Below are 26091 nucleotides of genomic sequence, written 5' to 3'. Positions count from 1 at the left end.
ACATACATAATTCTAATTTTCCATTCTATAGATCCTAGTCATTTCTTATTTTTGATCCCTCTTTTCGTCCTTATGATTGTTGAAGTGTAGAACATACATTATTTATTTAATCAAAGAACACTTTCAAAAATTATCCCCTTTTTATTCTTTCCATCAATTCTGAAGTTACATTCTAACATCTGCCACCTAATATCTCATCATTTTAATGCAGTTTGGGAAAACTTCTTTTGGGGCATTCTATTAATTTTTGTTTTAAATGGTGGCTTTCTTGTACTTCCTATACTTATCTTTGAGTTGGGTTTTGTGGAAGACAATTTCTCCACGGAGCGGGGGTGGGATATGGGGGTGGTTTCATGTGCAACCTATATCCTGTGCATGTGCAGATAAGCTTCGTTTGCTCGCCTGCCGTTTGCGCAGCCCGGATTCTAACAGGACACAGAGTGGTAATGGTCCGAGACCTGGGGGTTGCCCCCCCCCGTTATATGACATATTCAAGAATCGAATTTGAACTGATTTTGAAGAAATAGTATGAAGACAGAGGTGTACAATTTTAGGGCGCTTGTGGATTTGCAGTTGGTTGCAGCCTGAAATACTTCTACCCATTTTCTAGCTTGCGTATTTATAGATAGATTTCAGTGAATTGCACAAGCTAATGGAGGTGTTTTAATAACCTGCCATTAGTCTAAAGTTATAATTGCATGTGCAGTTCAGTTTCAATGTGTAACTTCTATGGCATAATTTGTTTGAAGCAGGTGGATTATATATATAGTCTTATTCTATTTCTTCAGTAATATTAGCATGTAAATGCCATATGTACACTTGGAAAACAGAATACATTTTGCATATTTTATATAAATATAAAAAAACGTAGCAAACTGTTTACTCTGAGCCTATTTTAGAGCAGTTTGAAACTAGAATGGTGTTCAATAAAATGGCAGGGTATTTCTTTGTTAAGTACAGCATGATATGCACAGGAGAAAATAATAGCGAGTATAGATAATATGTTGGCAGCATTTTAATTAGAATAAGGTCAATAGTTGCTGTTGTGCTACAGTTGCCAGTTTCTGTTCAATCACGCTGTCTCAGCTGTTGAGATATATAGTTCAGCTACTTCTTGAAAGCTAAAGTTTCTCTGCCTCTATAGAACGTTGGACTGAGTTCCTTGCTTTTCCATCCCTTTCCCAAGGAATTGGAAGAAAACTTTGGACCTGGTTTTAGAGGTGCATAAGATGGACAATGATGGAGCAGATCACTCTGTTTGCTGACATTAGATGTTGCTATGCACTGTGTTTCCCTGAAAATATGACCCTGTCTTATAATTCTTTTTGCCACCAAAAGAGGCACCAGGTCTTATTTTCAGGGGGGATGTTGCCTACTGACTCATCTCATTTGCGTGTGTTGCCCCTGGCTTCCTCTTCACTGTCAGAGGCCTTCAGGGACTTCTTCTGCGGCTAGCAAGAATGGCAAGGTTCCCCCCACTCCCACCCTTGCTTAATTTTTACCTGTGCACCCTGGGGTGGATGGCGTCTTAATTAGGTCTTATTTTGGCAGAAGGGCTTATATTGGGTGTATGTTGTGGAAACCCGGTATTTGTCTATATGCACATAGATTTGGATATATCTTGTCCTTAAAGGAACAGATTAGAAACAGCAAAAAATACTCAGAAGGGAATGGAAGAAATTGACCAGTATAGATAATGGTGAGTTGGATGGTCTAGTACTGTTAGTTCTCACTTACTGGCTATCTCATTTAGTAACAGTTCAAAGTTATGACAGTGTGGGGAAAAAACCATTTTACAACCAATACATGCATTTATAACCATGGCAGCATTTCGCATTAATGTGAGCACTTCATTTGAGCACTTCATAGCTGACAGACATTTTTGATGAGCTGACACATCCCACAATCATTAACTTCAAACTTTCCAACTGGCTTGTGACAAGCAGAGTTAATGGAGAATGAACAAATCATGGTTCATATGATGCCTCACCATGATGATACGCTTAAGAACTGAATGAGAAGTGACAGCGTAAGTCTGTCATGGTCACTTGGTTTTTCACTTAGTGAGCATGATGCTCAGTGATGAAGTTACTGGTCCCAATTTTGGTTCTTTAAGTAAGGAATTCTTAAAACAGTCAGGAATATCAGAAGTCAAGAAAAAACTAAAAGGAAAACAGAACATCTGTAGAGGTTAAAAATGAGAGCCAATTGGATAGAAACTGGGAGATTGTGAGCTAGTCCTGCTTTGGGCATGATGCCAGCTGGGTGACCTTGGGTCAGTCATTCTTGAGGTTGGGAAGCAGGCAATGGCAAATCAATAGTAAAAAACTTTGTGGGGAAAACTGCAAGAACTTGTCCAGGCAGTCCCTGAGAATCAGACACAATTAAGTAGAAGAGGAAAAAAAAAGAACTTAAAATGTGTCTACATTAAAAACTTTGTTTACAAATTAAAGGGAACATATTTAATAAAGAAAGAGGGAACAGCTATGTTTTTAATAAATGATAAATTTAATAAATAAATAAAATGCAATGGAGTTGTTGAGCTGATGATATATATAAAAAGTGCACTCAAAGATGCTTACATCTCTTGATTCTGTTTCTGTTTTAACTATCTCTGGAGTATTTAAATAATAATAGCTCATAATTCACTTTATATAATTGTACAGAGTAAGCAAAATATGATTGACTACAGTTCCTTGGACACCAATGATTATATAAAACAGAATACAAATTGAAGATACACTTAACACATGCCAAAATGATACTCACTTGGCTTCCTGCTACACACAATAGAGGTTACAGGTTAAATAACTAGTACTTTTAGTGTTCCAGACACATTTCTTTCAATCTCATATTCAAATAATGTATTTCCAATGTTTTTTTTCTTTTCTTTCATATGACTACATATTATTAACATGGTTGCAACCTACCTTCCAAAAACTTTGCAGTGAAAATTTGAAAATTGAATAAAACTACTTAAAAATATTGAAGTAGTATATAAAGGGGAAGAAATGAAGAGTCAAAATAATTCTACCACACACTAAGGGTTCAATTTTTATAAAACAATTAGAAAACTAGGATAATTTGCAGTATATTTACTGATTTTAAATATCCCATCCTTTCACAAGGAATTGAGAGAAAAAGAGTAAGACAAATATTGGTACATAAGGACCACAATGTAGGATCAGCCAAACGACATTCTAGTCCAGCATCTGATTCTTATACTTTCTATCGAAATCTCTATGGGAAGCCCACAAATAAAAATAGAAAACACTGATACTCTGTGATTGAATGTGATCCCGTGATATTAATTTTCCCTTCCCATACATGTCATTTTCAGTGCTAAAAATTTATATAGATATAATAACTTTGATTATAACCAATTTATAGCTCCATCATTCAGGAATATGTGTACCATGTGGGTTGCTCCTGGTTTGGCCGAACCAGTAGTGGCGGTGGTGGGAGGCTCTGCCCACCCACCTGGATGCTTCTGCACATGCACAGAAGTGTTGCGCACACGCGAGCATGAGTGAACTGGTAGTAAACTGGTTAGCAACCCATCACTGATATGTATTCTTTTTAAAGTTATCTAAACAACTACTACTATTTCTGGCAACAAATTCCATAACTTAAAGTATGTAGCTTATAGCAAGCACATCATCACTGACATGGGACTTGTCTGTAAGATGTCAGCATTAGCTTCCAATTTGTTGACTTTGTAATGTGTGAACCATCCCAAGATAATTATCTCTCTGATCTTAAGCTAACAAATTTTCTGAAAACTGAAATAAGTTATTTGGATAATCATTTATTAAGACTTCCCAATGCATTGCCTCTACTTCTTTTAATTTGGTAGTTGAACAAAAATAATAAAATGAATGGAGAAAACGTTTGCATTATATAAAAAGCTAGATTATCGGTTTTATCACTTTCAAATAATTTCTAGGAGCCAAGTCTGATTTGCCATTGCCTAAAACCATTAGCTGTGTTTAAGGTGAAGCTGAACCTACAATTCTCCCTCAGTTTTGAAATCCTCACTAAATTGTCACATTTATTCTTTCCAGGTGTCTAAACTGCACTGTAAAGGTTTTGTAATAATAGAAATATCATACTGAGCAAATGAATAGAATCTGGATGGTTTTTCATACAGTAATCACCACACCTGTGGCAGTTACTAGAACAGATGTATTCATTACAATCTGTGGGATTAAATATGACTCTCCTTTTCCCCCTTGGGAGCTGCCTGATACATTTGCTTAGTTATTGGGTCACATAAATTGTCACTGGTCTCTAGTAGCAAAGTTTTTCCCCCCAAAGTTTTATATATGAAATATATTGTATTTTATTTTGGGATAATTTTTAGCAGCAGAAATGAAATGTCATGTGGTCCCAAAGTAAATAGATGATTAAAATTAATACATATCGAGGTATACAATTATTTTATTTTATTTGCATTATTGGCAGAGCATGGGAGAAGGATGCAATCAGTACTAAAATACTACAGGTATTCCTCACTTATAGATTGCATTCAAAGTTACAAAGGTACTGAAAAAGGAGATTTATGATCGATCCCCAAACTTTCAGCAACTGCAGCATCCCCACAGTCATGTGATCATAATTTGGGTGCAATGGCACACATTTATGGAAATTGTAGCATCCTGCAATCATGTGATTGCCATATTCAAAACCAGCTTCTGACAAGCATAATCAGTGGGGAAGATGGCTGGAAATTGTGTGGCATTAGGTCATTAAGTGACCTCAACTGAATTTACATAATAAGTCAGATACTATTACAAGTTTCATTTTATAACTCCAGCACTGGATTGCTGCTTCTGATTGCGGTTGGTAAGTGAGGAATACCTCTTTTTGTATATAAAACTATAGAAATACATGGGTATTTAATCCTATAGCCAGAGGGAGTAGGATGCATTAAGGCAAATGTTTAAAATAGTATTAAGACTATTAACACGTGCCAAAATGAAATTAGGGTAATAAAAGATAAAACATAGCAAAACTGAAATACCTCTAACATCAGATGTCTTCAAACCTTCAGATATTTAATCTATCTGTCTGTCTGTCTGTCTGTCTGTCTCTCTCTCTCTCTCTCTCTCTCTCTCTCTCTCACACACACACACACACACACACACACACACACACACAATGCAACTTCCTGTGCATTGGAGGAATCCACTACTACAACACAATTCATCTAGCCAGGTTTCCAATTTCTCATGGTACAAAAGACATTCTCTCCCTCCCTCTTTTAGATGATCTCCCAATCCTTATGTTATATGTTATATGATTCCTCAATCCAATTCTGTTCTTACTGTGATCTAATAAGACAGCATTGAAAAAGAAACTTTTCTTTTATAAGCCAGTAACAGATAAGAGCATTGAGGTGCAGTAAGAAAATTAAATATATGGGTAGGAAATCTTGAATAATGTTTTAACCAATAATTAAAGGAGAAAAGGAAGGGGGGAGAGTTAAGATGCTTTTTTCTATCCTCTATTTAAATTAAGAAATTAAAATCAACAACTAGATATCAGTGATTCATTTTCTTGAATTAATTTATTTTTAAAAATTATTTCTATAAATTATCAGATATTAGTTTTTCTTTAACAGCTATTTGAAGAATATATTTTTCTTCCTAGTAATGGCATCTTCTCATGTTTTAGAAAATTGTTTTTATTTCTTTTAGTTACAACTGATTGACTGTAGGCATTAATCTGTACATTTGTACTTTCACATATCTGTGGATTAGTTCATATAATTTCCTAGAATATCTAAGATTACAAAATCCCCAAATACTGAATTTTTCAGTAACATTGCATTATTTAATGTTTTCCCTTCAATTTTATCACATATTATTCCCTTCAATTTTATCACATATTAGTACAATTATTACATATTATAAGAAGTAAGCAAGTAATTGAAATAAAATTGAATGCCCGAAGGAACTAAATCCAACCTTGAAAATCATATTTGAATTCTAATGTTTCCCATTTTGAATTCTATACTGGTTTGTAGTTGAATACAACATTTGGCACCTTTGATCAAATTTTATATTTCAGTAAATCCTTGAGTGGACTGACATAATTTCCACATGAAATAAAGTTTGATTATTGCAGATACTTATTACTTAGGTGCAGTTGTTTATAAGAAAGCAGTGAATATGTCAAATATGGAAGTTTGGACATCTTTTCAGTCAGAACTTTGCTATAGCTTTTTTTGACAGAAATAAAAGCCTCCATGGATTTCCAGCTAGGAGTAGCCTTCTTATGACTTCCAAGTTTTGCTTTTGGGTTGTTTTTTTTCTGCAGTGAACTCTTCTGGCTTAGAAATATGATTAAATCTTCCTTCGTACGTAATATGTTGGAAGTCTTTACACATATTTTCATAATATTTAAATATAGAGATTTTGAAAACCATTAAAACTGTTGCCTTTCCAATGTCCTTTATAGTTGATTTGGAAATATGCTTCAGATTGTCGTTTTGCTGAATGATCCAACTTTTCAGTTTCAATTTCTAGGGACAATAGCTTCTTAAATATATTGATATTTAATTGAATCCCTTCTGTCTTTTACCTGCACGGAATTTCCTCTTCCTGTCATATAATTCAAAAATATAATGGAGCCATCTTGAATGGCCATGTTATCGTTGTGGAGCCGACAAGATCACCAGAAGCTGAGTAGATACTTGCCCCGGACACCAAATATTACAAGGCATCAGTGTTGCTTCCCCTTCTACATCATTCTAAAAATACAAGTCTTCACATTGGTAGGAGGTAGTGCCATCAATCAGGGTGGCCTAGAGGTGCCATATGCCCTGTAGCTGGCATTGCAACTTAAGATAGCAATAGCACTTAGACTTATATATCGCTTCATAGTAAGTAACTGCTTTAGTCTAATGGTAAGCAAACTGGTTTTCTGAAAACTGAACATGATGCTGGAAAAAACCCTTTAGTTAAAATTCTCAATGGTTTTCTGTTGTTTGTTTGTTTGTTTGTTTATTTGTTTGTTTTTTAGAATAGTGGAAGTTAAAGTAATGACAAAGGGAATAGCCTCAGGTTTTATATAATGCATTTTCAGCAGCCCATATAGTTATAAAATAACAGAAGTTGTTACATTATTTTTTTGTTTCAAATAATAAATCCCTAGGAATTAAATCTAATTATCTAGTAAATGTTTCAAACCTTTTCCCCCTCAAAATATATCTTGTGTGGCTGAGGCCATTGATTTCGGATTTATCAAGATTTCTTTTGCCTAATGTAAACAACAATATTTTGTCCGTCTTTCTCTCTGTCTATCCTTCTGACAATCACATGATAAGATAAATAAGCAAGTCCAAGTCATTTAAAGATCATTATATAAGGAGCACTATACTATGGGCAGTTATACTAGCATTAGCTAAACCGTCAATTATCTATGGGTTCTATTTCAAAGATCTGACGATTTTAGGAACTATTCTACCTTTTTTTTTTCTTGGTCTTCCACCTCTTCCTCTGATTTTGACAAGTTTTTAATTAACAAATGTATAACTTTTGTTATTCTTTGGGATAAGTCTTAGAATCAAAAATGCAAGGAGGAAATGTTTAAAGATTTCTTAATAGTCTTCCCCTGCTTTCAAAAAGCGAAGTGTCTTAATTTTCAATTGCTCAAACGCCTATTTAGAAGAGGCCACAATTGTTGATAGCATTTGCTTGTTTGTTTGAGCTTGGGCGCTGTTAACTTACACAACCTATTTCATAAAATAAAGTTAAAAATATACATAAAAATGAAGCAACTACTGAACAGCTCACAATTCTTGATTGCTGGAGACAATAAAACTCAAATAGAACACCACATTCCAAGAGAGAATATCTGTCCCCAAGGCCTATTGGAAGAACCGGTGGGTTTTAATTGCCTTTCCAAAGACTTTTAAATTGGAATCATATGGATCTCAGGAGGGAATGTCATTCTAAGTGGGGGGAGGGGAAGCGGTTGAAAAGCCCTACCTCCAAGGTTCACAAAGGTGACATTCCCTAAGTAAAGAGATTTAAAAGGACTTCTTATGGTATAAGCAGAAAAATGGAAGACGGCCCATATCCATGCAGGATGTTAAAGGTGACAGCCAGTAATCTGATTTACACCCTAGAGGTGCAACTTTAAAAGCATACTTAGTACAGCTTTTTTGCACTTCTTTACATATTAAAATTAAGAAAAAGAAGTGAATATGAAGGATGGTAATGGGCAGTAGGAATAAACTTGAGGAATAAGAGGAACTTTTGCAACCAAGGCAAAAGTGATATAAACTAAATCTGAGTTTGGGGCAGAGAGGTAATTTGAGAAAGCATTTCAAACATGACCCTCACTTGTTCTCGTTACTGTAATCATGAAATTGGAATCTGATTTCTATTTAGGAAGCACCTGTTTAATGTAATGGCTAAGGTATTAGATGAGAAGAAAGTAGGAGACCAAGAGTTCTAGCTCTACTGTAGGCATGAAGACATCTGGGTGACAGTCAGTCAGTCACCAGAAATTCAAAACTCTGAAGTTTATAAAAAAAATGCAATTAAAGCCCAATTTGACTTTCTAGTTAATTTGTTATAGCGATTTCTTTGATTTTCACAAATGTTTCATTAATAACCACAGCCATTATAGCCGCCATTTTTATTGGCAGTTCAGGATATGTCAGACCCATTATAACAAAGCATTTATTTCAATAATTTATATTGAAAGAACTATCAAAAAAGATTTCTTATTCTCTTTGAATGGGAAAAAGTGGACAATTAAAGTTTTCGAACATTTATTTGTTGTGTACCAGCAATGTTTAAGTGCTTCTGATATCATTTTACAGCTCTACATAGACTGGTCCATGAACTTGACTGTCCTATAGTGGATACGGGCTTATCAAAAATACATTCTGTTTGTTTCTGTTTCTGTTTGTGTGTGATTCATGAAATCCTCCCAAAAAGGACCTTTTGCCTTGTTTTGCCTACTCGTTACAGAGGTACAAAAGCAGCTCTGCTACTGTAGGCCAGTGATTATCTTCTTCTGAATTTAAAATTAAAACCTTTTTTAATGGCATTAACTACTTTAATGATCTGTGGGTGCTGATTTATAATACTAGCATCTAAATGTTTTCTGTATCTTGATAATTAATTGCAAGCCTTTCTGATGGTTATGGTTGGCTGCGAAGTGGGATAGAAACATTTTTTTTATTTAAAAAAAAACCACTTATATGACCCAGTTATTTATATGAACAGGAAGAGATTATGTGAACCTCAGTCCTCAGGGAAATAATTGTGCCGTTTTTCAGTATCTGCTTTTTTTTTTTTTTTTGCTTTTGCTTTAGGCCATTTTTCTCTTAGAACAGGGGTGGCACCTGTATCCATGGGTCACATGTGGGTTCCAACCTCCCCCCCCCACTTTTGTTTCTTTTTTGTAATTGCCAGATTGAAAATAGGCTATTCATTTTCCTGTCATTTTATGGCTGGGAATGCACAAAAACTATAGTTTAAGTCTTAAAATAGACTTATCACAGTTAAGAGAGAGAGAGAGACTCCAACCCTAAAAACCTGCCGCCTCCAGAAAAATCTGCCCCTGCTCATTTTGCATAATAGCTGTAGTTATTTCAGCCCTCAATTCCCCCTCCCATTTGTTAATATGGTTCTCAGCTAGAGACTTTGTGCCTCCCTTTCCTAGAATTTATCCTGGAAATGGCTGGTATAATTAGGACTCTTTCCAGATTAATATTGCTGGACAATTCTTACATTGCTCACAGTAGTACGTTGCTGTTTGCACATGACTAAGTATGGTGCTTTTTAGCTAGTCAAGTATCTCAGAGATCTTTTAGACTGTTTCATTCAAATGTCATAGATGTGTGCTTGCAAAAATCCCATTCGTTGTGCTTCGTATCCCTTTATTTGTACGGTAGATACTTCTTTTGTTCTCATATTGTGGGTGTTTCACATCTTGCTTTGCAGCTGAGTTAAAAAAAAATCCAGCGGAGAATCCATAAATAGCCTAGTAGAAATGGCAGTCCTCTTACTAGATATGTATATATAAAATCATTTTGATTTTGACCATTATTTGTTTGGAGGAAAGAAAGAATAATATAATCCAAAGAGTATTTTCCAAGCAGGTAATAGCTTCTAAATTTACATCACATGTATCCAATATTCCAATATACTCTTTCTAGAGTACAGAGAAGAGCAACAAAGATAGTTAAGTAACTGGAGACTAAAACATGAAGAACATTTTCAGGAATTGAGTATGTCCAATTTAATGAAAAGAAGGACTAGAGGTGACATGATAGCAGCGTTCCAATAACTAAGGGACTGCCACAAAGAAGATGAATCAACCATTTTATAAAGCACCTGAAGGCAAGACGAGAAGCAGTGAAAGGAAATTAATCAAAGAGAGAAGCAATCTAGAACTAAGGAGACATTTCCTGAAAGTAAAAACAATCAATGAAATGATTCACTTCCAGAAATTGTGGTTCCTCCAATATTGGAGGTTTTAAAGAAGAAATTGGACAATCATTTGTCTGAAATGATATAGGGCTTCCTGTCTAAAGAAGATATTGGATTAGAAGATCTCCAAGATCCCTTCCAACTCTGCTATTCTGTTATTCTGTTACCAGTTGGCTGATCTCTTTGAGCAGCCATGCTACTATGATAATGAAATATTTTGCTTGGAATGTGCTGTGCCTAGTTTACTTGAAGATGGATAGAGGTAACTCAAGCATTTACCCTTATTCCTACTATAAAATACTATCCTGTGTGAGGATAAATAATTTAGCTTTATGAATGCTTAAGACTTGCTTTTATCATACTTTTCCAAAACATGAAAATAGGTTTTTGTTGTTGCATTTTGTGTTTAGCCTATCTGGTTTCTGCATTATTATAAAATGGTGAGTGAAATATTGAAAGAATACTGAAAGTATTTCATAAAACATACCTAAAATGATATTAGAGAGAATGGACATTATCCAGAGAAGTGTATTACTTTGGTTTCCCTGAGGATGTGGAAAAATAGATAGGATTTGACCATCTTCACTGTCTACTGTCTATGTCATGTTCTTGACCTTGTAAAAGAAAGAGACCCTGAGGCTAAGGACTATTTTATTGTTGTTGATTTAATTTCTAAGCCTATAGAACAATCATACACAACTATTACCAGTAAGACTAACTGAAGTTTTGCAAATCATTTCCAAACTGATGCTATTGTCATATGACATCCAAATAATTTTTATTACAAATTCTTATTATATCTCAAGTACTTGACTTTTGGCAGTTAGCAGTTAAAAGCAGAGTAAAACCAATTAACAAAACCATAAATGACATAAAATAGCCACACAAAGTCACTAACAATAATTCCAATCAACACAACCATGAAAGAGGCTCACCCACTTCAAGGAGCCCAGGCTCAATTTCAAAACAAATTCTTTAGGACTTTGTGAAAAGTCGGCAGACTCAGGGCAAAAGTGAGATGAAAGGCACCATGAGAGGATCTTTCTATCGGTCGTGTCAGATGGCACTTAAAGCATACTTCTCTTGCTGGATCTCACAGGATGGATAGATACAACCAGGGAGAGATGGTCCTGTAAGTAACAAGGCCTCAAACCATGAAAAGCTGTAAAAGTAACCACTAGCAAAAGAAACCACTAGCTGATTTTTATTTGGCAGCATACAGGTAGTTAATGCAGGTTACAATCCAGAGGTGTCACATATGCTAAATAGCAAACCCATAACAGTTCATGCTGCAGTATTTTGCACAGCTTAAACTTCTTAACACTCTTCAAGCCCTATGTGGGATGTGCTGTAGTAATTCAAAAGCAATTCTCATCCTCTTCCTCCTCTTAACAAAATATAAAAAACCTGTGTCTATTCCTTAAGGTATCACCAACTTTGTTTATTGAAACTCTGCATTTTCAATTATTTGATTTGATACTGATTTGCACAGGTTTATTATTATGGGTTCCTCATTAGTATTAGCTGAGTCTTTTTGCTGGTGTTCGTCCATGGGCCTGGGGTTATTTTGTTATTCCCTATTGACTTCTATAGTACTTTCTGAAGATGCTTCATTTACAGTTTTCTTTTCTCAGTCCCTTCTGCTCCAAAGTTACTTCTCAAATAACACCCCTAGAATAACACCCCTAGAATACTACTAGACTAACACCTTGCCATCTTAAATGAGTGATGAATGATTCATATGCATTGCCATAGCTTAAGTGGTGCCTATGTAGAGATGGGCATTAGAATTCAATGGTGGTAAAGCCATTGATTTTAATAGAATGTTTAGGTTGGGTGAGTTCAGTACTCTGGCTAGCAGTGGGCTGTAGCAACCTGAAAAAGAGAATTCAGTTTTCTGCCAAAGAAATTCTTAGCACGGGGACAAACCACAAATGAAATGAGTAGCTCTATAACAGAACAGCTGATAGGGGATCACCTTCCAAAGCAGAGGATTTTTTCACTAATGGATTTGCAATTTTAATGCTATAGTCTGTAAGTCTATTTGATTGTAGGTATTTCAAGGTGGATGTTATGGGAGATAAATCATATTGCATTGAAAGGAAGGAAAAGTCATGACCACAGAACCAAGGGTCATTAGGAGTTGTAATAACATGGGGAATTTCATAGACAAAAGAACTTGTATGTGGTAATCTTAAGTGGTTGCATCAGCTAAGAAAGCAGGCTTCAGCAAATGAAAAAATAATTACCATTATTAACATTGTAAGAAGAGAACCATGGTAATAATTGTTAGTGAAAAGGACTGGTGGCACTTTTTCAACTACACTTTTTAGTAAAAAATATAAGCTTTTGTGAACTACAGCTCACTTCATCAGGTGAATGGATTGGTTAAACTAATGTAGAATTTCATTTCAATTTAAATTCTGTATCATCCCAAGTTAAACCCATAGGGACCTTTTAAAGGTCCCTATGGGTTTAAGGCTGAGAAGTGGTTGAATCTAAAATGAACTACAAGCCAATAGTAAGCACCACTGGAAGATCTCTGAAGGTATTTTCAACTAACAAAACCCTTTAGTGGGAATTATCTGGCCATTATAAACTTGTAATAAAACAGATGTACCCAAGAGTCACTTTGGTTACCGAAGTAACAGCTAATCTATAAATTTAGGAAACATGTTAGCTTGAACTCCAGGGTTCATTTTATAAGCATCTTACCTGCTATTAGTTTCTGGTATAATAGTTCACTCTTCCTCCCTCACAATATCCATAGTTCCCCCTCTGCACAGTCATCCTCTACTTCATCTTGTATAATTTGTTTACTTGGTTTTCTCTTAAATGCAGGCTGTTCTTAAATGAAGGTTCTTGCAAAATAATTAAATCATTTTCAAGCATTACACTCCTTTCCAAGTGCAGGCCACTAGCTGTTCTGATGGAGGATACCATATTTTGTGCAACGAAAGATCTCTAAGCTCTTTAGGGTTACCCTAAGGGAGAGAATTGGAAGAAACTTCATAGTTGCCTGGTTGGTGGGGTTTTTTTTACCTCCACTATGCTGACTATATTGCTTTCTGTACATATGATGTATAGTGGCAGTTTCAATTGCATTACTTTGTTCAGAGTAAAATCAATATCCCCCAAAAGTGATTTTTATAACTTTGGGGCTGCACAACCTGGGGATTAAAAAATATAAAATCCCTTTTATCAGGGATTCAATGAATTAGCCAGAATTATAATTCAGGTTTAGCAGCTTTAAGTCACTGAGGAACTCTTCAAAAGATTCATACCCTTTTTGAAGTCTTCTGCAGTATTTTGTTAGTCAGTTCCATTCTTTTTCCTTTCTTGAGTAAATTACATGCCATTAAAAACATCAACTGCTGCCTGCCCAGCTACATTGAGACAATTTCTCATTTTGTTCATCTTCTTTTGCTGTACAACTTGTGGCAAGCATATGATCAAAGCTGCTTATACTTGTTTTAGGATTCAACACTATTACCACTTCTTTAGGAACCTTGCATCATTTATTCTGTTTTGGTTTTTACTTTGTTTTGGTGTTTTCTTGTTATCCATCCTTGCTGCTGTGTGAAGTCCTTGAACTGCTAAAAGAGAAGAGGCCTGGACAATTTTACTATTGTTAATTTCAGTCTGTACAAGAACCATGGACATGTCCTGGCTACTTATTTTTTTATATATCTTCTAAAAAAATCTAAAGTAGTAGTGCTGCTCCATTACCTTTGAAAAAGGTGTGTTGATATGAAAAAGGTGTGTTGATTTCTACACTAACAAGATGATTACATCTCATTCCAAGAAATCAGTCTTCTAAAAAAGAGATGTGTTTCCAAGTAATTTTTTTGATGGACTGCAAAACTTCTGAAACAATTTTAGTTCCTCTTAACTGAGACATATTTCCTATATTATTTCTACCTTACTTCAACCAGATTGTGCACTTTTTTCTCCTTATGTACCACCTGAAATATCTTGCTGACACATTCCATTGTTTCTTTTGATTTTTTTTTTCATTTGAACCATTTTGCCTATGTAAAAGTATGAAATTGTTTCATAGATTTTTTCCCCCTATTGCTTGACTCGGTATTGGTTGAGATTTTAGTCTGTGTTATGTTTCATGAAATCTCTGGATGAGTTTATGAATTTGTGACATGAGATATCATTAGTGTACTAAAGTTATTACCTAGTTGACTGGCATTTCAGAGGTGATTGATATTCTGATTCTCAGTCTGAAGATGCAAACATACTAAAGTTGCAATCTCTTTGATTCCTGACCCCATGTTTATATTTAATTGAACAAGAGATAAACTATGAGTAGGATCTAGATAAATATGCAAAATAACAAATGGGAGACTTTTGTTCTTGCAAATATTATAGATTGAATTTCCTAAATACAATTTATAGTTGTAGAGAGTTGTATATATTAGTTCAGATCATAATTTTTTCACCATTAATCGTATTTCCATGTGTAGTAAACATATAATTGTTAACTAAGTCTTAATGATTTAAAATTTCTGAGAAAGATAGGACAATATTTGCAAAAGTCCTTTCTTTTTAGATACAGACAATTTAACCAGATCTATTTATTATACTTTTAAGTCTTGTCTTATCTTTCTATACCAAAACATACCAGAGGACCTTATAGCAAAAATCTCTAATTTACAAAACTGTTAATGCAAAGTCAAAATAAAGCTGGAAAATGGTGTTTGAAGCAAGAGTCTAAATGAGGGAAATCATTATATAAAATCACAATCTCTTATTAAAAGCAGTAATAAGGCCAAAGCTAGATTCTTAAATTGCAAGGAAATATAGAATTGGTCTCTATAACGAATTAAAGCACCTTTCTTAAACAGCTTTGTTTGGGATGATATATTTCTCTTCATGTAGGTTCTTATGCCCTTTTAAAATTATTTTGCAATAGTGGTGAATATCTATAGCTTGGGTGTAGGATGAGAGTGAAGGGGGGTTCTCTGAACTTGTAGGTTGGTTTCCGAACATTTTGTTACCAGGCTAGGTAACTTTAATTTTAACCAAAATAAGATTAACAAATGAAGATCTTTTAGCTGCCCTTCACCATGATGTCTCAGCAAACTGAGCTTCATTACTACAGTAAATGCAATATAGCTGGTTTTATGATCAAGGAATTCTGCAACCTGCATATCCATTTATATATACCACCTTCTCATTACTACGTGCTGTTCCATCTTATTGGGATACCAATGTATCTGCCAAGATTGGAATGAAAAGGAAAACCTGAAAGAAATCCTACAGGTTGTTGATTTCCGGGCACTACTTGGAACAATGATTAATTCAAGCACACGCGGGATGTAAAAGGCCTGACTAGATATTATCTGAGAAATCAGTGACTGAAATCATCTATAAGGGATGTGTGAGAATTAAACTCCAATCTAAATTTTCCCTCCTTCCCCTGGGTGTAGCTCCTTTTAGAACAAGAAAATTACAGTGAGGATTTGTTACAGAATCTCCAGGGCATTATCTAGTTTGGTGTCTGTTGCTTTCAGATGCTATGTGGAAACTTAATTAAGGATTATCATTAGGGGCAAGACATTTTATTCTTAACAAACTATTGGATTTAAAATAAGAAGCAACTGCTGCCTTGCTATTTAGCATCACTATGCATGCCCCTTATAGACCTCTTAAGAATGGGAATTCTTTTTGAATATTTTTGGAAACAGGAATAGTCTGGAGGTTGCCTGAAGGTTGAATCATTGCAACTGGACTAATTTTTGTTGTTGTTAGTTTTGTTGTTAGTTAGCCCAACCAGCTTCCTCAATGACTCAACCTTCAGACAATTTCAGACAACCTTCAGACAACTCTACTTGGATGATTGAGAATCTTCATTGACAATTTGAAACAGGAATATGTTAAAGAGCTCCTTTAGTGCTCCCAACCAGTATGTCTGTTTGTGTCAAATAGTACAAAGTACAAACTTTATTTTTAGTAGTCTTACTATTTTTTAATTTAAGAATAAATATTATCTCTAATTTCTAAATAGAAATACTTGCATCAGAATACTTGAAATCTTGAACACAATGTTTGCTATGAAATTGGATAGGTTTCTGTTTTTCCTGATCTTTATATCCAGGAATTTGTAGATTTTTTTTAATATACTCCAAAAATAATTGTTTTTCTTCAAAAACTATATAATAAGAAATAGGTCTGTGCCAAACTTTTAAAAGAGATGCTTTCAAAGGACATCATGGTTTTAACAATTTAAGAGAGAGATACTTTGCCAGTTTTTGCAAGGTATTTTTCCTCAAATTGTTAAAATAGTTGTGTCCTTTCATATTAAGCTAGGCATGGCGTGAACAATACTATTTCAATTGAGATCACCAACAAAGTGAAATGGCTGTGTACACTCACTGAGACCTGTCAGAATGTAAGTGTGCAAGTTTGCTAATTGTAATTACATTTTGCGCAATATAATGCTATGGTATTTCCTGTTTAGAATCAGTGCTTGCATTTCTGGGATAATAGGAATGACTCGAATGCAGTGCTAAATTTACTATTGGTCTTAAACAAGTAATTAACATTTCCATTATGAATCATGTCAGGGCAACACTTTATATAATCATATTTCACAGATAGATTTCCTGGCACTCTAATAATCTATCAAATATAGGATGTATATGAAATTTAAATCTCCTAGTTACTGAGATCATTTAGCTACTCTTTGAAAGGGAAAACATTAAAAATAGGCTTTTAGATAGATCTCTGAATTTGTTCTTCTAGTTATTTATGTTAGAGAGATACTGCAATAAAAAGTGTACTGGCATACTGTAGTTTGTCAACATTTTGGAAGAAATTCAAAGTTGTGTATATTGCTTCTCCCACAACATGCCCTTTGTATGAGCAAACAATTGGTAGTTGTAGTTTTTTGGGACAAACTTTTAAAATATTTAATCCATTGGAGAGATAATTATTTATAATTATAATTATAATTATTTATACCAAAGTGCAGAGTTCTATTAATAGAACCTGTTATATTGTGGATAAATGTTTCCATAAACTAATATTAATAAATTCTTCTATTTCTTTGTGATTTAACCATAACATAGAATGTGCAATCCACATTATTCTTTTAAATAATTTTATTGTGCTAAATTAATAACCCAAATAAAAGTATATACAACATTGAATTATGAATAATATTAATTAAAGAATATTAGCTTCAATCTTAATAACAATAAAAAAGAAGAGGTAAAAAGAGGAAAAAATTCAGGACCGGAAAATTAAATTATAAGCAGAACCATTTCCCAAATTTTGATTAGATTGCTCAGAATTCTTTTTTCCTTATCTTATTACCCATATAACCAGAAATCAACTATTGATATACAGGTAGTCCAGGTACAGGTAAACCAGGTTCACTTAACAACTGTGTTACTAATCTAATAACTGCAGTGATCCACTTAACAAATGTGGCTAGAACAGTTGTAAAATGGAGCAAAAGTCACTTAACAAATTTCTCATTAAGCAATATAAATTTTGGGCTCAATTGTGATCGTAAGTTGAGGATAACCTGTATTTGATAGATAATGATAGGTATTGTATATCAATAATACATTGTTGCAAATCAAGTGTATATTTTCCTTCTACAGTTGTGTAGTCATTCTTTTAGTCAATTCCTTTCTCTGAATAGTCCATACTTCTTAATAGATCAATATATTCCAAATAATAGCAGTAGCATCTTTACATCAAGCAGTTGATGTAATCCTGTTCTCATCAAATGTTACAATAATCAGAGAAACCAAATCACGAGTTAAAATTCCAATTACTAAACTGTACTTTGAACAACAAGGTAATCCACCCTCATTTAATATTCATTAAGGTGTACAGCAGAGTTCCCCAACATTTCCGGCTTTGTGGACTGGCAAGGGAGGGATCAGATGATTTACGCACATGCACGTAGCTCCATTTGCACAAGCAGCATGCATGCACTCCTGCTGCTCATGCAAATGGAACATAGGTGCACTCGTCCACTGCTCGCACAAGTCAGGATTTGCATGCCTGTGTGCGCACTCGCTTGCCATTTCTACGGTCCAGTTGCGAACCTCTCATGTTGAGGAGCCCTGATGTAAAGCATATAGAAAGCTAAATTTATGATTGTACTAGCTTTATTTTAAAGTAGTAGGAAATTATTGTACATCATTTAAAGTACTTTGTCATTTGCCAAAACAGGACATTGAGTCTTATTATACTCCAGAAGTTGCATCCACTTACTATCAATTTTATTTACTTATAAAAAGGTGTTACTGATTTAGGAACCACACTCCTTTCTTAACTTCTATTATTTAGAAGTAACATAGAAATGAAACTAAAGAAACTGAGTAACAGTTTTGCTTTGATTCAATTAACATTTGTTAATTGAATCACCTCTCTTGTTAAGTTAGTCAAATGGTTGTTAAGTGAATCTGGCTTCAAGAGTGACTTTGCTTATTGGAAGGTCACAAAAGGTGATCACATGACCCAGGATTCAGCAACTGTCCTAAATATGATCAGTTGCCAAACTTCTGACTTTTGATCACCGTGAGAATGCTGTAACGGTCGTAAGTGTGAAAAATAGCCTTAAGTCACTTTTTTCAGTGCCACTGTAACTCTTCATAGTCATTAAATAGTTGTAAGTCAAGGACTTCCTGTACTTTTTGTTTTATATTGACTAGACATTGATCTTAATAAACAATAAAGGAATGCAGGCACTCTTCCTCTTCAAAAAATCTGTAAAAACAGACCTGTAACTATTCTTTTTAAAAACATCAGCAAGTTGCTTTATGCAAATTCAGAGATCATTTACCCTAGCTTTTTAAACTCATGAATATTGGGATCCAGATGTTAAGATGATGGCTGAAAGGCAAGTGTTATGTTCTGACAATCAGACATATGCATACATTTGGAGATTTTGTTGGTGCCAAGAAAGTTGTCAAACAGTGGTTTTTTGAATTCCTAGTGTGTTTTAAGCTAGATCAAGTCATATGTTCCTTACTCCAAATTCTCCACACTAAAAAGTTTCACATATGGCAGAAATTACAGGTAGTCCTCGACTTACAACAGTTTGTTTGTTATTCAAAGTTACATCTTCACTGAAAAAAGAATCTCAGAGTAGATGGGGGGAAATGAAGGAGAAACTAAGGGTGAATCTGATGTACAGTGTCATCTACCTTAATCCTATGTTCTCTTCCAATATTCCATGGTCTCTTAGATTAGATAAGTATGAAAAGAATCTATTTTTGTTGTTGGTAATGATACGTTTGTAAAGAATAATCAAATTCTTACATCTCTGTCTCTTGCACCCTCAGATAGAATTTCTTGATTTAAGAATTAAATTGTAATTCTTGCTAAAAATGTATCAACACACATTTTTCTGTCATCATTTAGAAATAGGAAAGAGTGAAAACTGGCCAGTTGATTAGCCAAAAAGCCAACCTATCTGGCTACTTGCCATATTTGTTTCCTTGAAGGAGTTTCCTCAGAGGATGCTTGCTGTTTTGTATCTATTGGTAGAAAGTTGATGGAACTCTTTGTTATATTTTTCTGCATTTCAAATGTGAATTTATACTTTTTTTGTGCAAGTACCTAAATCCTTAGTTTAAGATGCAAACCAAATTAAATCATTAGGTGTATATGGACACATGATATCATCCTTAGAAATTGGTTCTTTGATTCTACAGGAATATTTCCAGAATTTCCTTTTATGTTATTTCTCATTGCCACAGCAGTAGTTTTGCCATTTCACCACCATATTAGTTCATTATTATTTGTTTTTAATGGACATTGCATAATATATGAAAATGCTTTTCTAAAACTAAAAACGAAAAAATAATTTTTGTTTCAAAAATGTTTCCTAATTAAATACAGAAGCACAATTTAAATCATGCATTTAATTAAGGTATATAATTGCAATTATATACTGTTTAATGACTGTACATTAAGGTATGATAAATACCACAGTTTAATATTTTAGCTTAGAATAGGTATATTAACTCATTTATTCTTTGAATAATTCAATTTCTTAAATATTTTTTAAAAATATCACCTAAGTGAAATGTCAGTGAATTTCTAACAAACCCCTTCTTTTTAAGCCTTGCTTTTTTGAGCACATGCCCTTTAGTGTTTCACTGCGCTGGTGTTCAGGAAGGCACAGTAATTTCTGATAGGAAAAGGTGATCATGAACATACATGCCTTGTTACTATTTAAATTATGCAGATCTTGATGCTGTGAAAATTTGTGCTTGATGACGCCAAGGCAGCTGCACGTTGTTAGCAATGTAGGCTGTCAGATGATCATGTGGGATTCTTGCAGTATGCAACATTCAATAGGATTTTAAAGGGCTTTTGATGCAAGGCATAGCTTCTGAATATATTCGTGCCTTTTAGCTCCTTACTACAGCTAACCAAGCTCCTTTTAAATTTTAAAATGCTGCCTCATTTTTCTTCTGGTTGGTTTCATTTTGGCTTCACTAGAAGATGCTTCTGGTACATCTACGATTGAGGAGTTTATTAATGCTGCTGTTGTTCAGTTCACTTTCTTTTCTGTTAGGCTCCTAGCTAGCACACAAGTGACATGATCGCACATTTGTTCAGCCACCACCATGCATGGTTTCTTCCTCAGCCTTCCCTGCATTGTTCCCTCTGTTAAGTTGCACTGTCATGTTCTCCTTTGCTATTAAGCCTTGTTTCTGTCTCTTTCCTTCTTCTGTTGTTTGCTATGACATTTTCCCCATGTTTGGTTACTGCACTATTATTTGATTAACGGGCTGTGAGGATGATGAACCTGCACACTGGAGGAGCAGCTACTACCGTGGTGATGAAGGGATATAATAACGGTCGCTATCCTCGGAATTCTCTCTACAGTGACTGCATTATAGAAGAAAAGGCAGTGGTCCTGCAGAAAAAAGACAATGAAGGATTTGGGTTTGTGCTCAGAGGGGCCAAAGGTATGTGGATTTCTTCTTCTTCTTTTTTGTATCTGTGTGATTGGGGGAGTCCTTGTGTGAAAAATTGCATGCATTTCTGAAAATAAACAGGCATTATTCCTTATGCCTTTGGTTGCTAGACAACAGCGTTCTCTCTGTGCAGTAGAGTGCCGATATGGATTTACTGGTTTCTGATCGAGCAGTTTTGTGTGTATGTGTGTGTATCTGTGTGAGTGTGTGTGAAAGAAATAATTGATTTGTGCAATAATTCAGGGGAGAAGTTGCCTAAATATTTTGCATGCCTGAAATTATCCTTGCTGGGGGGTGGGGGGGAATAATCAAAATGCTTCATGTAAAGAGTCATTCTGCTAAAATAATGTGCTAGTTGAAGGGGCATGTTGACTTTTCTTTTTTCCCTTGAAATGGTTTTACAGCTTATTCAAAATAAAACTACTGCAGCTTTAGGAAGAAAATCAGGTCATTTTTTGTATTTTCATAAGCTGCAGGCATGTCAGATGGCCTTTTAGTATTATGTACTGTTTGAAAACTGCTTGTGTCTAAATATGCCATTTCTTTCCTATGCTAAACATGTTTCCGTAGATTTATAGAGCAAATATAATGATCTGTGATCTTTTTACTCTTTTGGCAAATTTTATAAGTGGTGGTATATCCCAGTGTCTATTATTAAAATCCCCCCCCCCCCAGTTAATAAATGGGCTGTTCCTTAGACTGCTGTCTTCAAGGAAAGGCTATACCATATCTACTTTATGGAGGAATCTCCACACCCTTATCTAGGAATACCACTTTCCTCACTAGAGTGTGGCAAATACCTATTGGGTTCCCCTAGCTATGTAACAGATTAACTCTCCTGGCTAAACATACGTTTTGGTGGGGTCGTCTGGAAACCCAGTGACTTCATCACTGTGTCGATCAGCTGGCGCTGAGCTATCTATGCAGCAAACAGAACTCCCTCACTATACATCTTAATTTCACATGGAGTGAGTTCTTCAGGTTAAAAAAATCAAATGCCCATTGAAAACGTATACTTCAAACTGTACTAATGTTTTTCCAAAGGTGGTTTACCTTTATCAAAAGTGTATATGACAAACATAAAGCATGGATGTAAAGCTCATACAGAATATGTGTCTAATGCACAATTATAGGCTCATCCTGTTGGATTTAATGGCTTTATATAATACTAAGTGTAATTTTGAATACTTGAAATTCTCGCTGCACTTCTATGAGGATTTAACACTATTTTCAGATGTAATCTCTATGTTATCAAATTCATGGCTTTATGTTTATTAGCAGTTAAATTCAGAGCTTTATATATTTGTTGATTAAACCCAAAAGTTTATTAATAGGCAAGAAAATAAGAAGATAGATGGATGGATAGAGGGATGGGAAGTGTTTTACTTAAAGGCTTCCTTTAACAGGCAATATTTCATGAAAAGACATTTCATGTTTTTAAAAGTTTATTCAAACATGTCATTTATTATTCCTAAAGCTGATACACCAATTGAAGAATTCACACCAACGCCAGCCTTCCCTGCTTTGCAGTACCTGGAATCAGTTGATGAAGGAGGGGTAGCATGGCAAGCTGGCTTGAGAACAGGAGACTTTTTGATAGAGGTAGGAAAATATGGTTAATTATTCCGGTGGGGATGAAAAATGCTATCCAGGAAAACTGGTCCCTCTGTCTATTGGCAGCAAGGCCTACAGATAGACCTCAACTTACAACCATTTGTTTAGTGACTGTTTAAAGTTACAATTCAAAGTGATTTACAGCCAATCCTCACACAACCGAAACGGCATCCCCGTGGTCATGTGATCAAGATTTGGGTGCTTGGCAACCAGCATGTATTTACAATTGTTGCAATGTCCTGGGATCATGGGATCATCACTTGCAACTTTCCCAGCCAGCTTCTGGCAAACCAAGTCAATGTGGAAGCTAGATTTACTTAATGACCACATGATTAACTTAACAACTGCAGTGATTCGCTTAACAACTATGGCAGAAAAGTTCATAAACTTGGCCACAACTCATTTTTCAACTGGCTTGCTTTAACAACAGAAATTCTGGTTTCCATTGTGATCATAAGTCGAGGACCATCTGCAATTAATTGTTTGATGCCATTACTTTTTGCATATTTGTTTTGTGTTATTTTTAATCCTGTTTTTTTAAATATTAACACAACTTGTATCATTATAGATGTGTAAAATGCTAGACCTTGGTGTGTCCAACCTTGGCAACCTTGACAACTTTAAGACCTGTGACTGGTTGAGGAATTCTGGGAGTTGAAGTCCACAAGTCTTAAAGTTGTCAAGGTTCAGGGACACCCCTGTTCTAGACAATACATTGTTTTATAAGTGAGAAGCCTCCAGAAGAGTGTCTGTTAAATCAATTCTTTTTTTACTTTGGGTAAATTTAATTTTAAGAAGAAATGAATTTGATTCTTGTGTATAATACTGTGTTTAAAAATGAGTTCTCATTATTAGATTTATTCCCACACATAGCAGCAAAGTAAGAGCCATTTGGTGTATAGGTAGTAATTCCATCCTTATGATAGCAGAGACTCCAAAATTTTCTCCCTGACATTATTGGAAAACTTTGTATATTCATTTTAATGATAGATATCCTGGAGGTCGATTGGTTTTTAATCACTTGAAAGAGAAAAATGTATCAAATTATTAGGCATCAGAGAGTAAATGTATAAACATGTTTAACAAAAAGGGAGCAGAACTTTGTCAGATATCTGATTCCAAATGTTTATTTTCAAATATAATTTCCAGACTTAAGGTACTTGTTTTTCTTAAGTTTGTGCATGTGACACCCGGATTAAGATACCTGTACATTTTATCCTATAATCAGTGGTAAACCAGATTTCAGATATAGAAACTCAGCTCTTTCAGATTTCTTAACATTATGTTTGGGCATTTATATTTTCATTTAGCTAATTTATTGTCTTGGTTATATTGATTTTAGCCATATATATTGGAATAAAATATATTGAATGTTTAGTCTTTTTGTTTGTATAATCTCTGAATATTTGTCTTTAGACATTTTGTATAGTATTAATTTGCAGGTTGATTTTCATACCGTTGTCAATTTGCTATTTAGAGAATTTATTTAGGAGATTGTTGCATGGATATTAAAATTTAAACTTCAATTTCAAGGGCATTTAAATCTTTAGTCATTTTTCATAATGCAGTAACTAACCACATGTGTGTCACAGAATATACTGCAAAGGATTCGCCTATGGTGGTCATAATTTAGACATGAGTAGGCAGATCTGAAAACTGAACATGGTCTGTAAGATTTTGAGACTTTGCTCTGTGAATATTTAAAGTATTTTTGGACATCCTGAGGTTTCAGAATGAAGAATGCGTAGATTGCTGCTCAAGAAACACAAGCTCCAAACCTCTTTCTACTTTGAAAGTTGTTTAATGTGGTTTTGGATGTTGGCCAATGCCACAAACTAAGTGTATGCCAGTATTGCAGTGATACCTCTCTTGGGTTGCTAAAAGATACAGAAGAATAATTACCAAGGGTTAGTGTTCGGTAAAATGTAGAATGATAAACTCGGAGTTTAAAAATTTTAGGAAAGCATATTGGGCTTTCCGTAGGTTAAGAGATTTTCTTGAAACTTAATTCAAACTTTTGGTTATGCAGATCCACCTCTTTTCAGCTGTACAGCTTTTTGGGAATGTTTTTTTTTCTTTCAACAGCTGTCTTGAGATACAGTACTATATATAAACTTTTTTTCACTTTAGTTTGTACACATGTAGCAAGTAAACAAGTGAACTATGTGCTTAGACAACCAGGTTGCAATGCTTGCATGTTCTTTGGAAGTAAGGCTCATTGGAAACAATGGCATTTAAATAAATTTTTAATACAATTGTTAAGTACTCAGAAATCTATGAAACAAATGTTTCTCTTTCAGATAGAATGTCTGCATTGTACAGTGGGCAGAGTAATAAACTATCATAATTTGGAAACTGAACAACACCTTTAGCAGTTCAAGTAACTGAAAGCAATACAATGGGAGTTGATGTAGGGAGGAGGAGGAGCAGTGGTGTGTTCTGGCCGGTACAGCCATACCAGTAGTAGCTTGGAGCAGCTGCCAACAGTGGCTCGTTTGGCCCACCCGCCTGCCCGCATTCTATACCTGTTTTTAAAGCCACTGGCCAATTGCACCTGTGTGCACAGTGTGTGGCGCCTGCATGAACTCTGACAAGCAGCTGGGTGTCACAGGGGCTGTGGAGTGCGTATGCGCGTGCGGTGCACATGCACAAACAGGACGGCCAGCCCCATGCGCAGCGGTGCACATGCACAAACAGGACGGCCAGCTATAAAGGTGGGATTAAAAAACAAGTAAAGAAGAAAAAGAAATGGAAACTGTCCCAGATGAGCATAGGCATGGTCAGGGAATATCTCACAGATTTTATTGTCTGTGAAGATTTACAGTACAAGTTCCTAGATCTCAAACACAGAATACCATATCACATTATTTTGTAACATTTTGTCAACGAAATTCTTTTTTTCTTTTAGAAATGCTATTAATTTAATGTTTTGTCAGATTTTGTTTATTTTGGACATCATCATCATGGTGAAGGTATATTTCTATTTATGTAATAGGACCTCTTATTTCTCTTCCCCTCCATCTCCAAATCACCACTGCGTTGCATCCTATCAGCTCTGG

At 34.9% G+C, this 26091-nt stretch overlaps 1 protein-coding gene across 9 annotated transcripts in view; it reads left to right on the top strand.

Moving 5' to 3' along the window:
- SHANK2 (SH3 and multiple ankyrin repeat domains 2) overlaps positions 1-26091 on the top strand; it is a 332468-nt gene that overhangs the window by 172054 nt on the left and 134323 nt on the right. For 7 of the 9 annotated variants that reach the window (XM_087719465.1, XM_087719449.1, XM_087719419.1 and 4 more), the window contains 2 exons: positions 21237-21409; positions 22896-23020. In XM_087719465.1, the coding sequence (XP_087575591.1) occupies positions 21237-21409; positions 22896-23020 (298 nt within the window). The remainder of the gene's footprint in view (positions 1-21236; positions 21410-22895; positions 23021-26091) is intronic. The other 2 variants (XM_087719473.1, XM_087719456.1) reach the window with 1 other exon arrangement.

This window comes from Thamnophis sirtalis, unplaced genomic scaffold (genome assembly GCF_051295495.1).
Source record: "Thamnophis sirtalis isolate CommonGarterSnake01/CBP01778 unplaced genomic scaffold, rThaSir2_p1.2 scaffold_1, whole genome shotgun sequence".
In the NCBI taxonomy this organism is placed as follows: Eukaryota; Metazoa; Chordata; class Lepidosauria; order Squamata; family Natricidae; genus Thamnophis; species Thamnophis sirtalis.
Note: the sequence above shows the minus strand (reverse complement) of the source record. Positions and strands in the feature narration are given on the sequence as shown.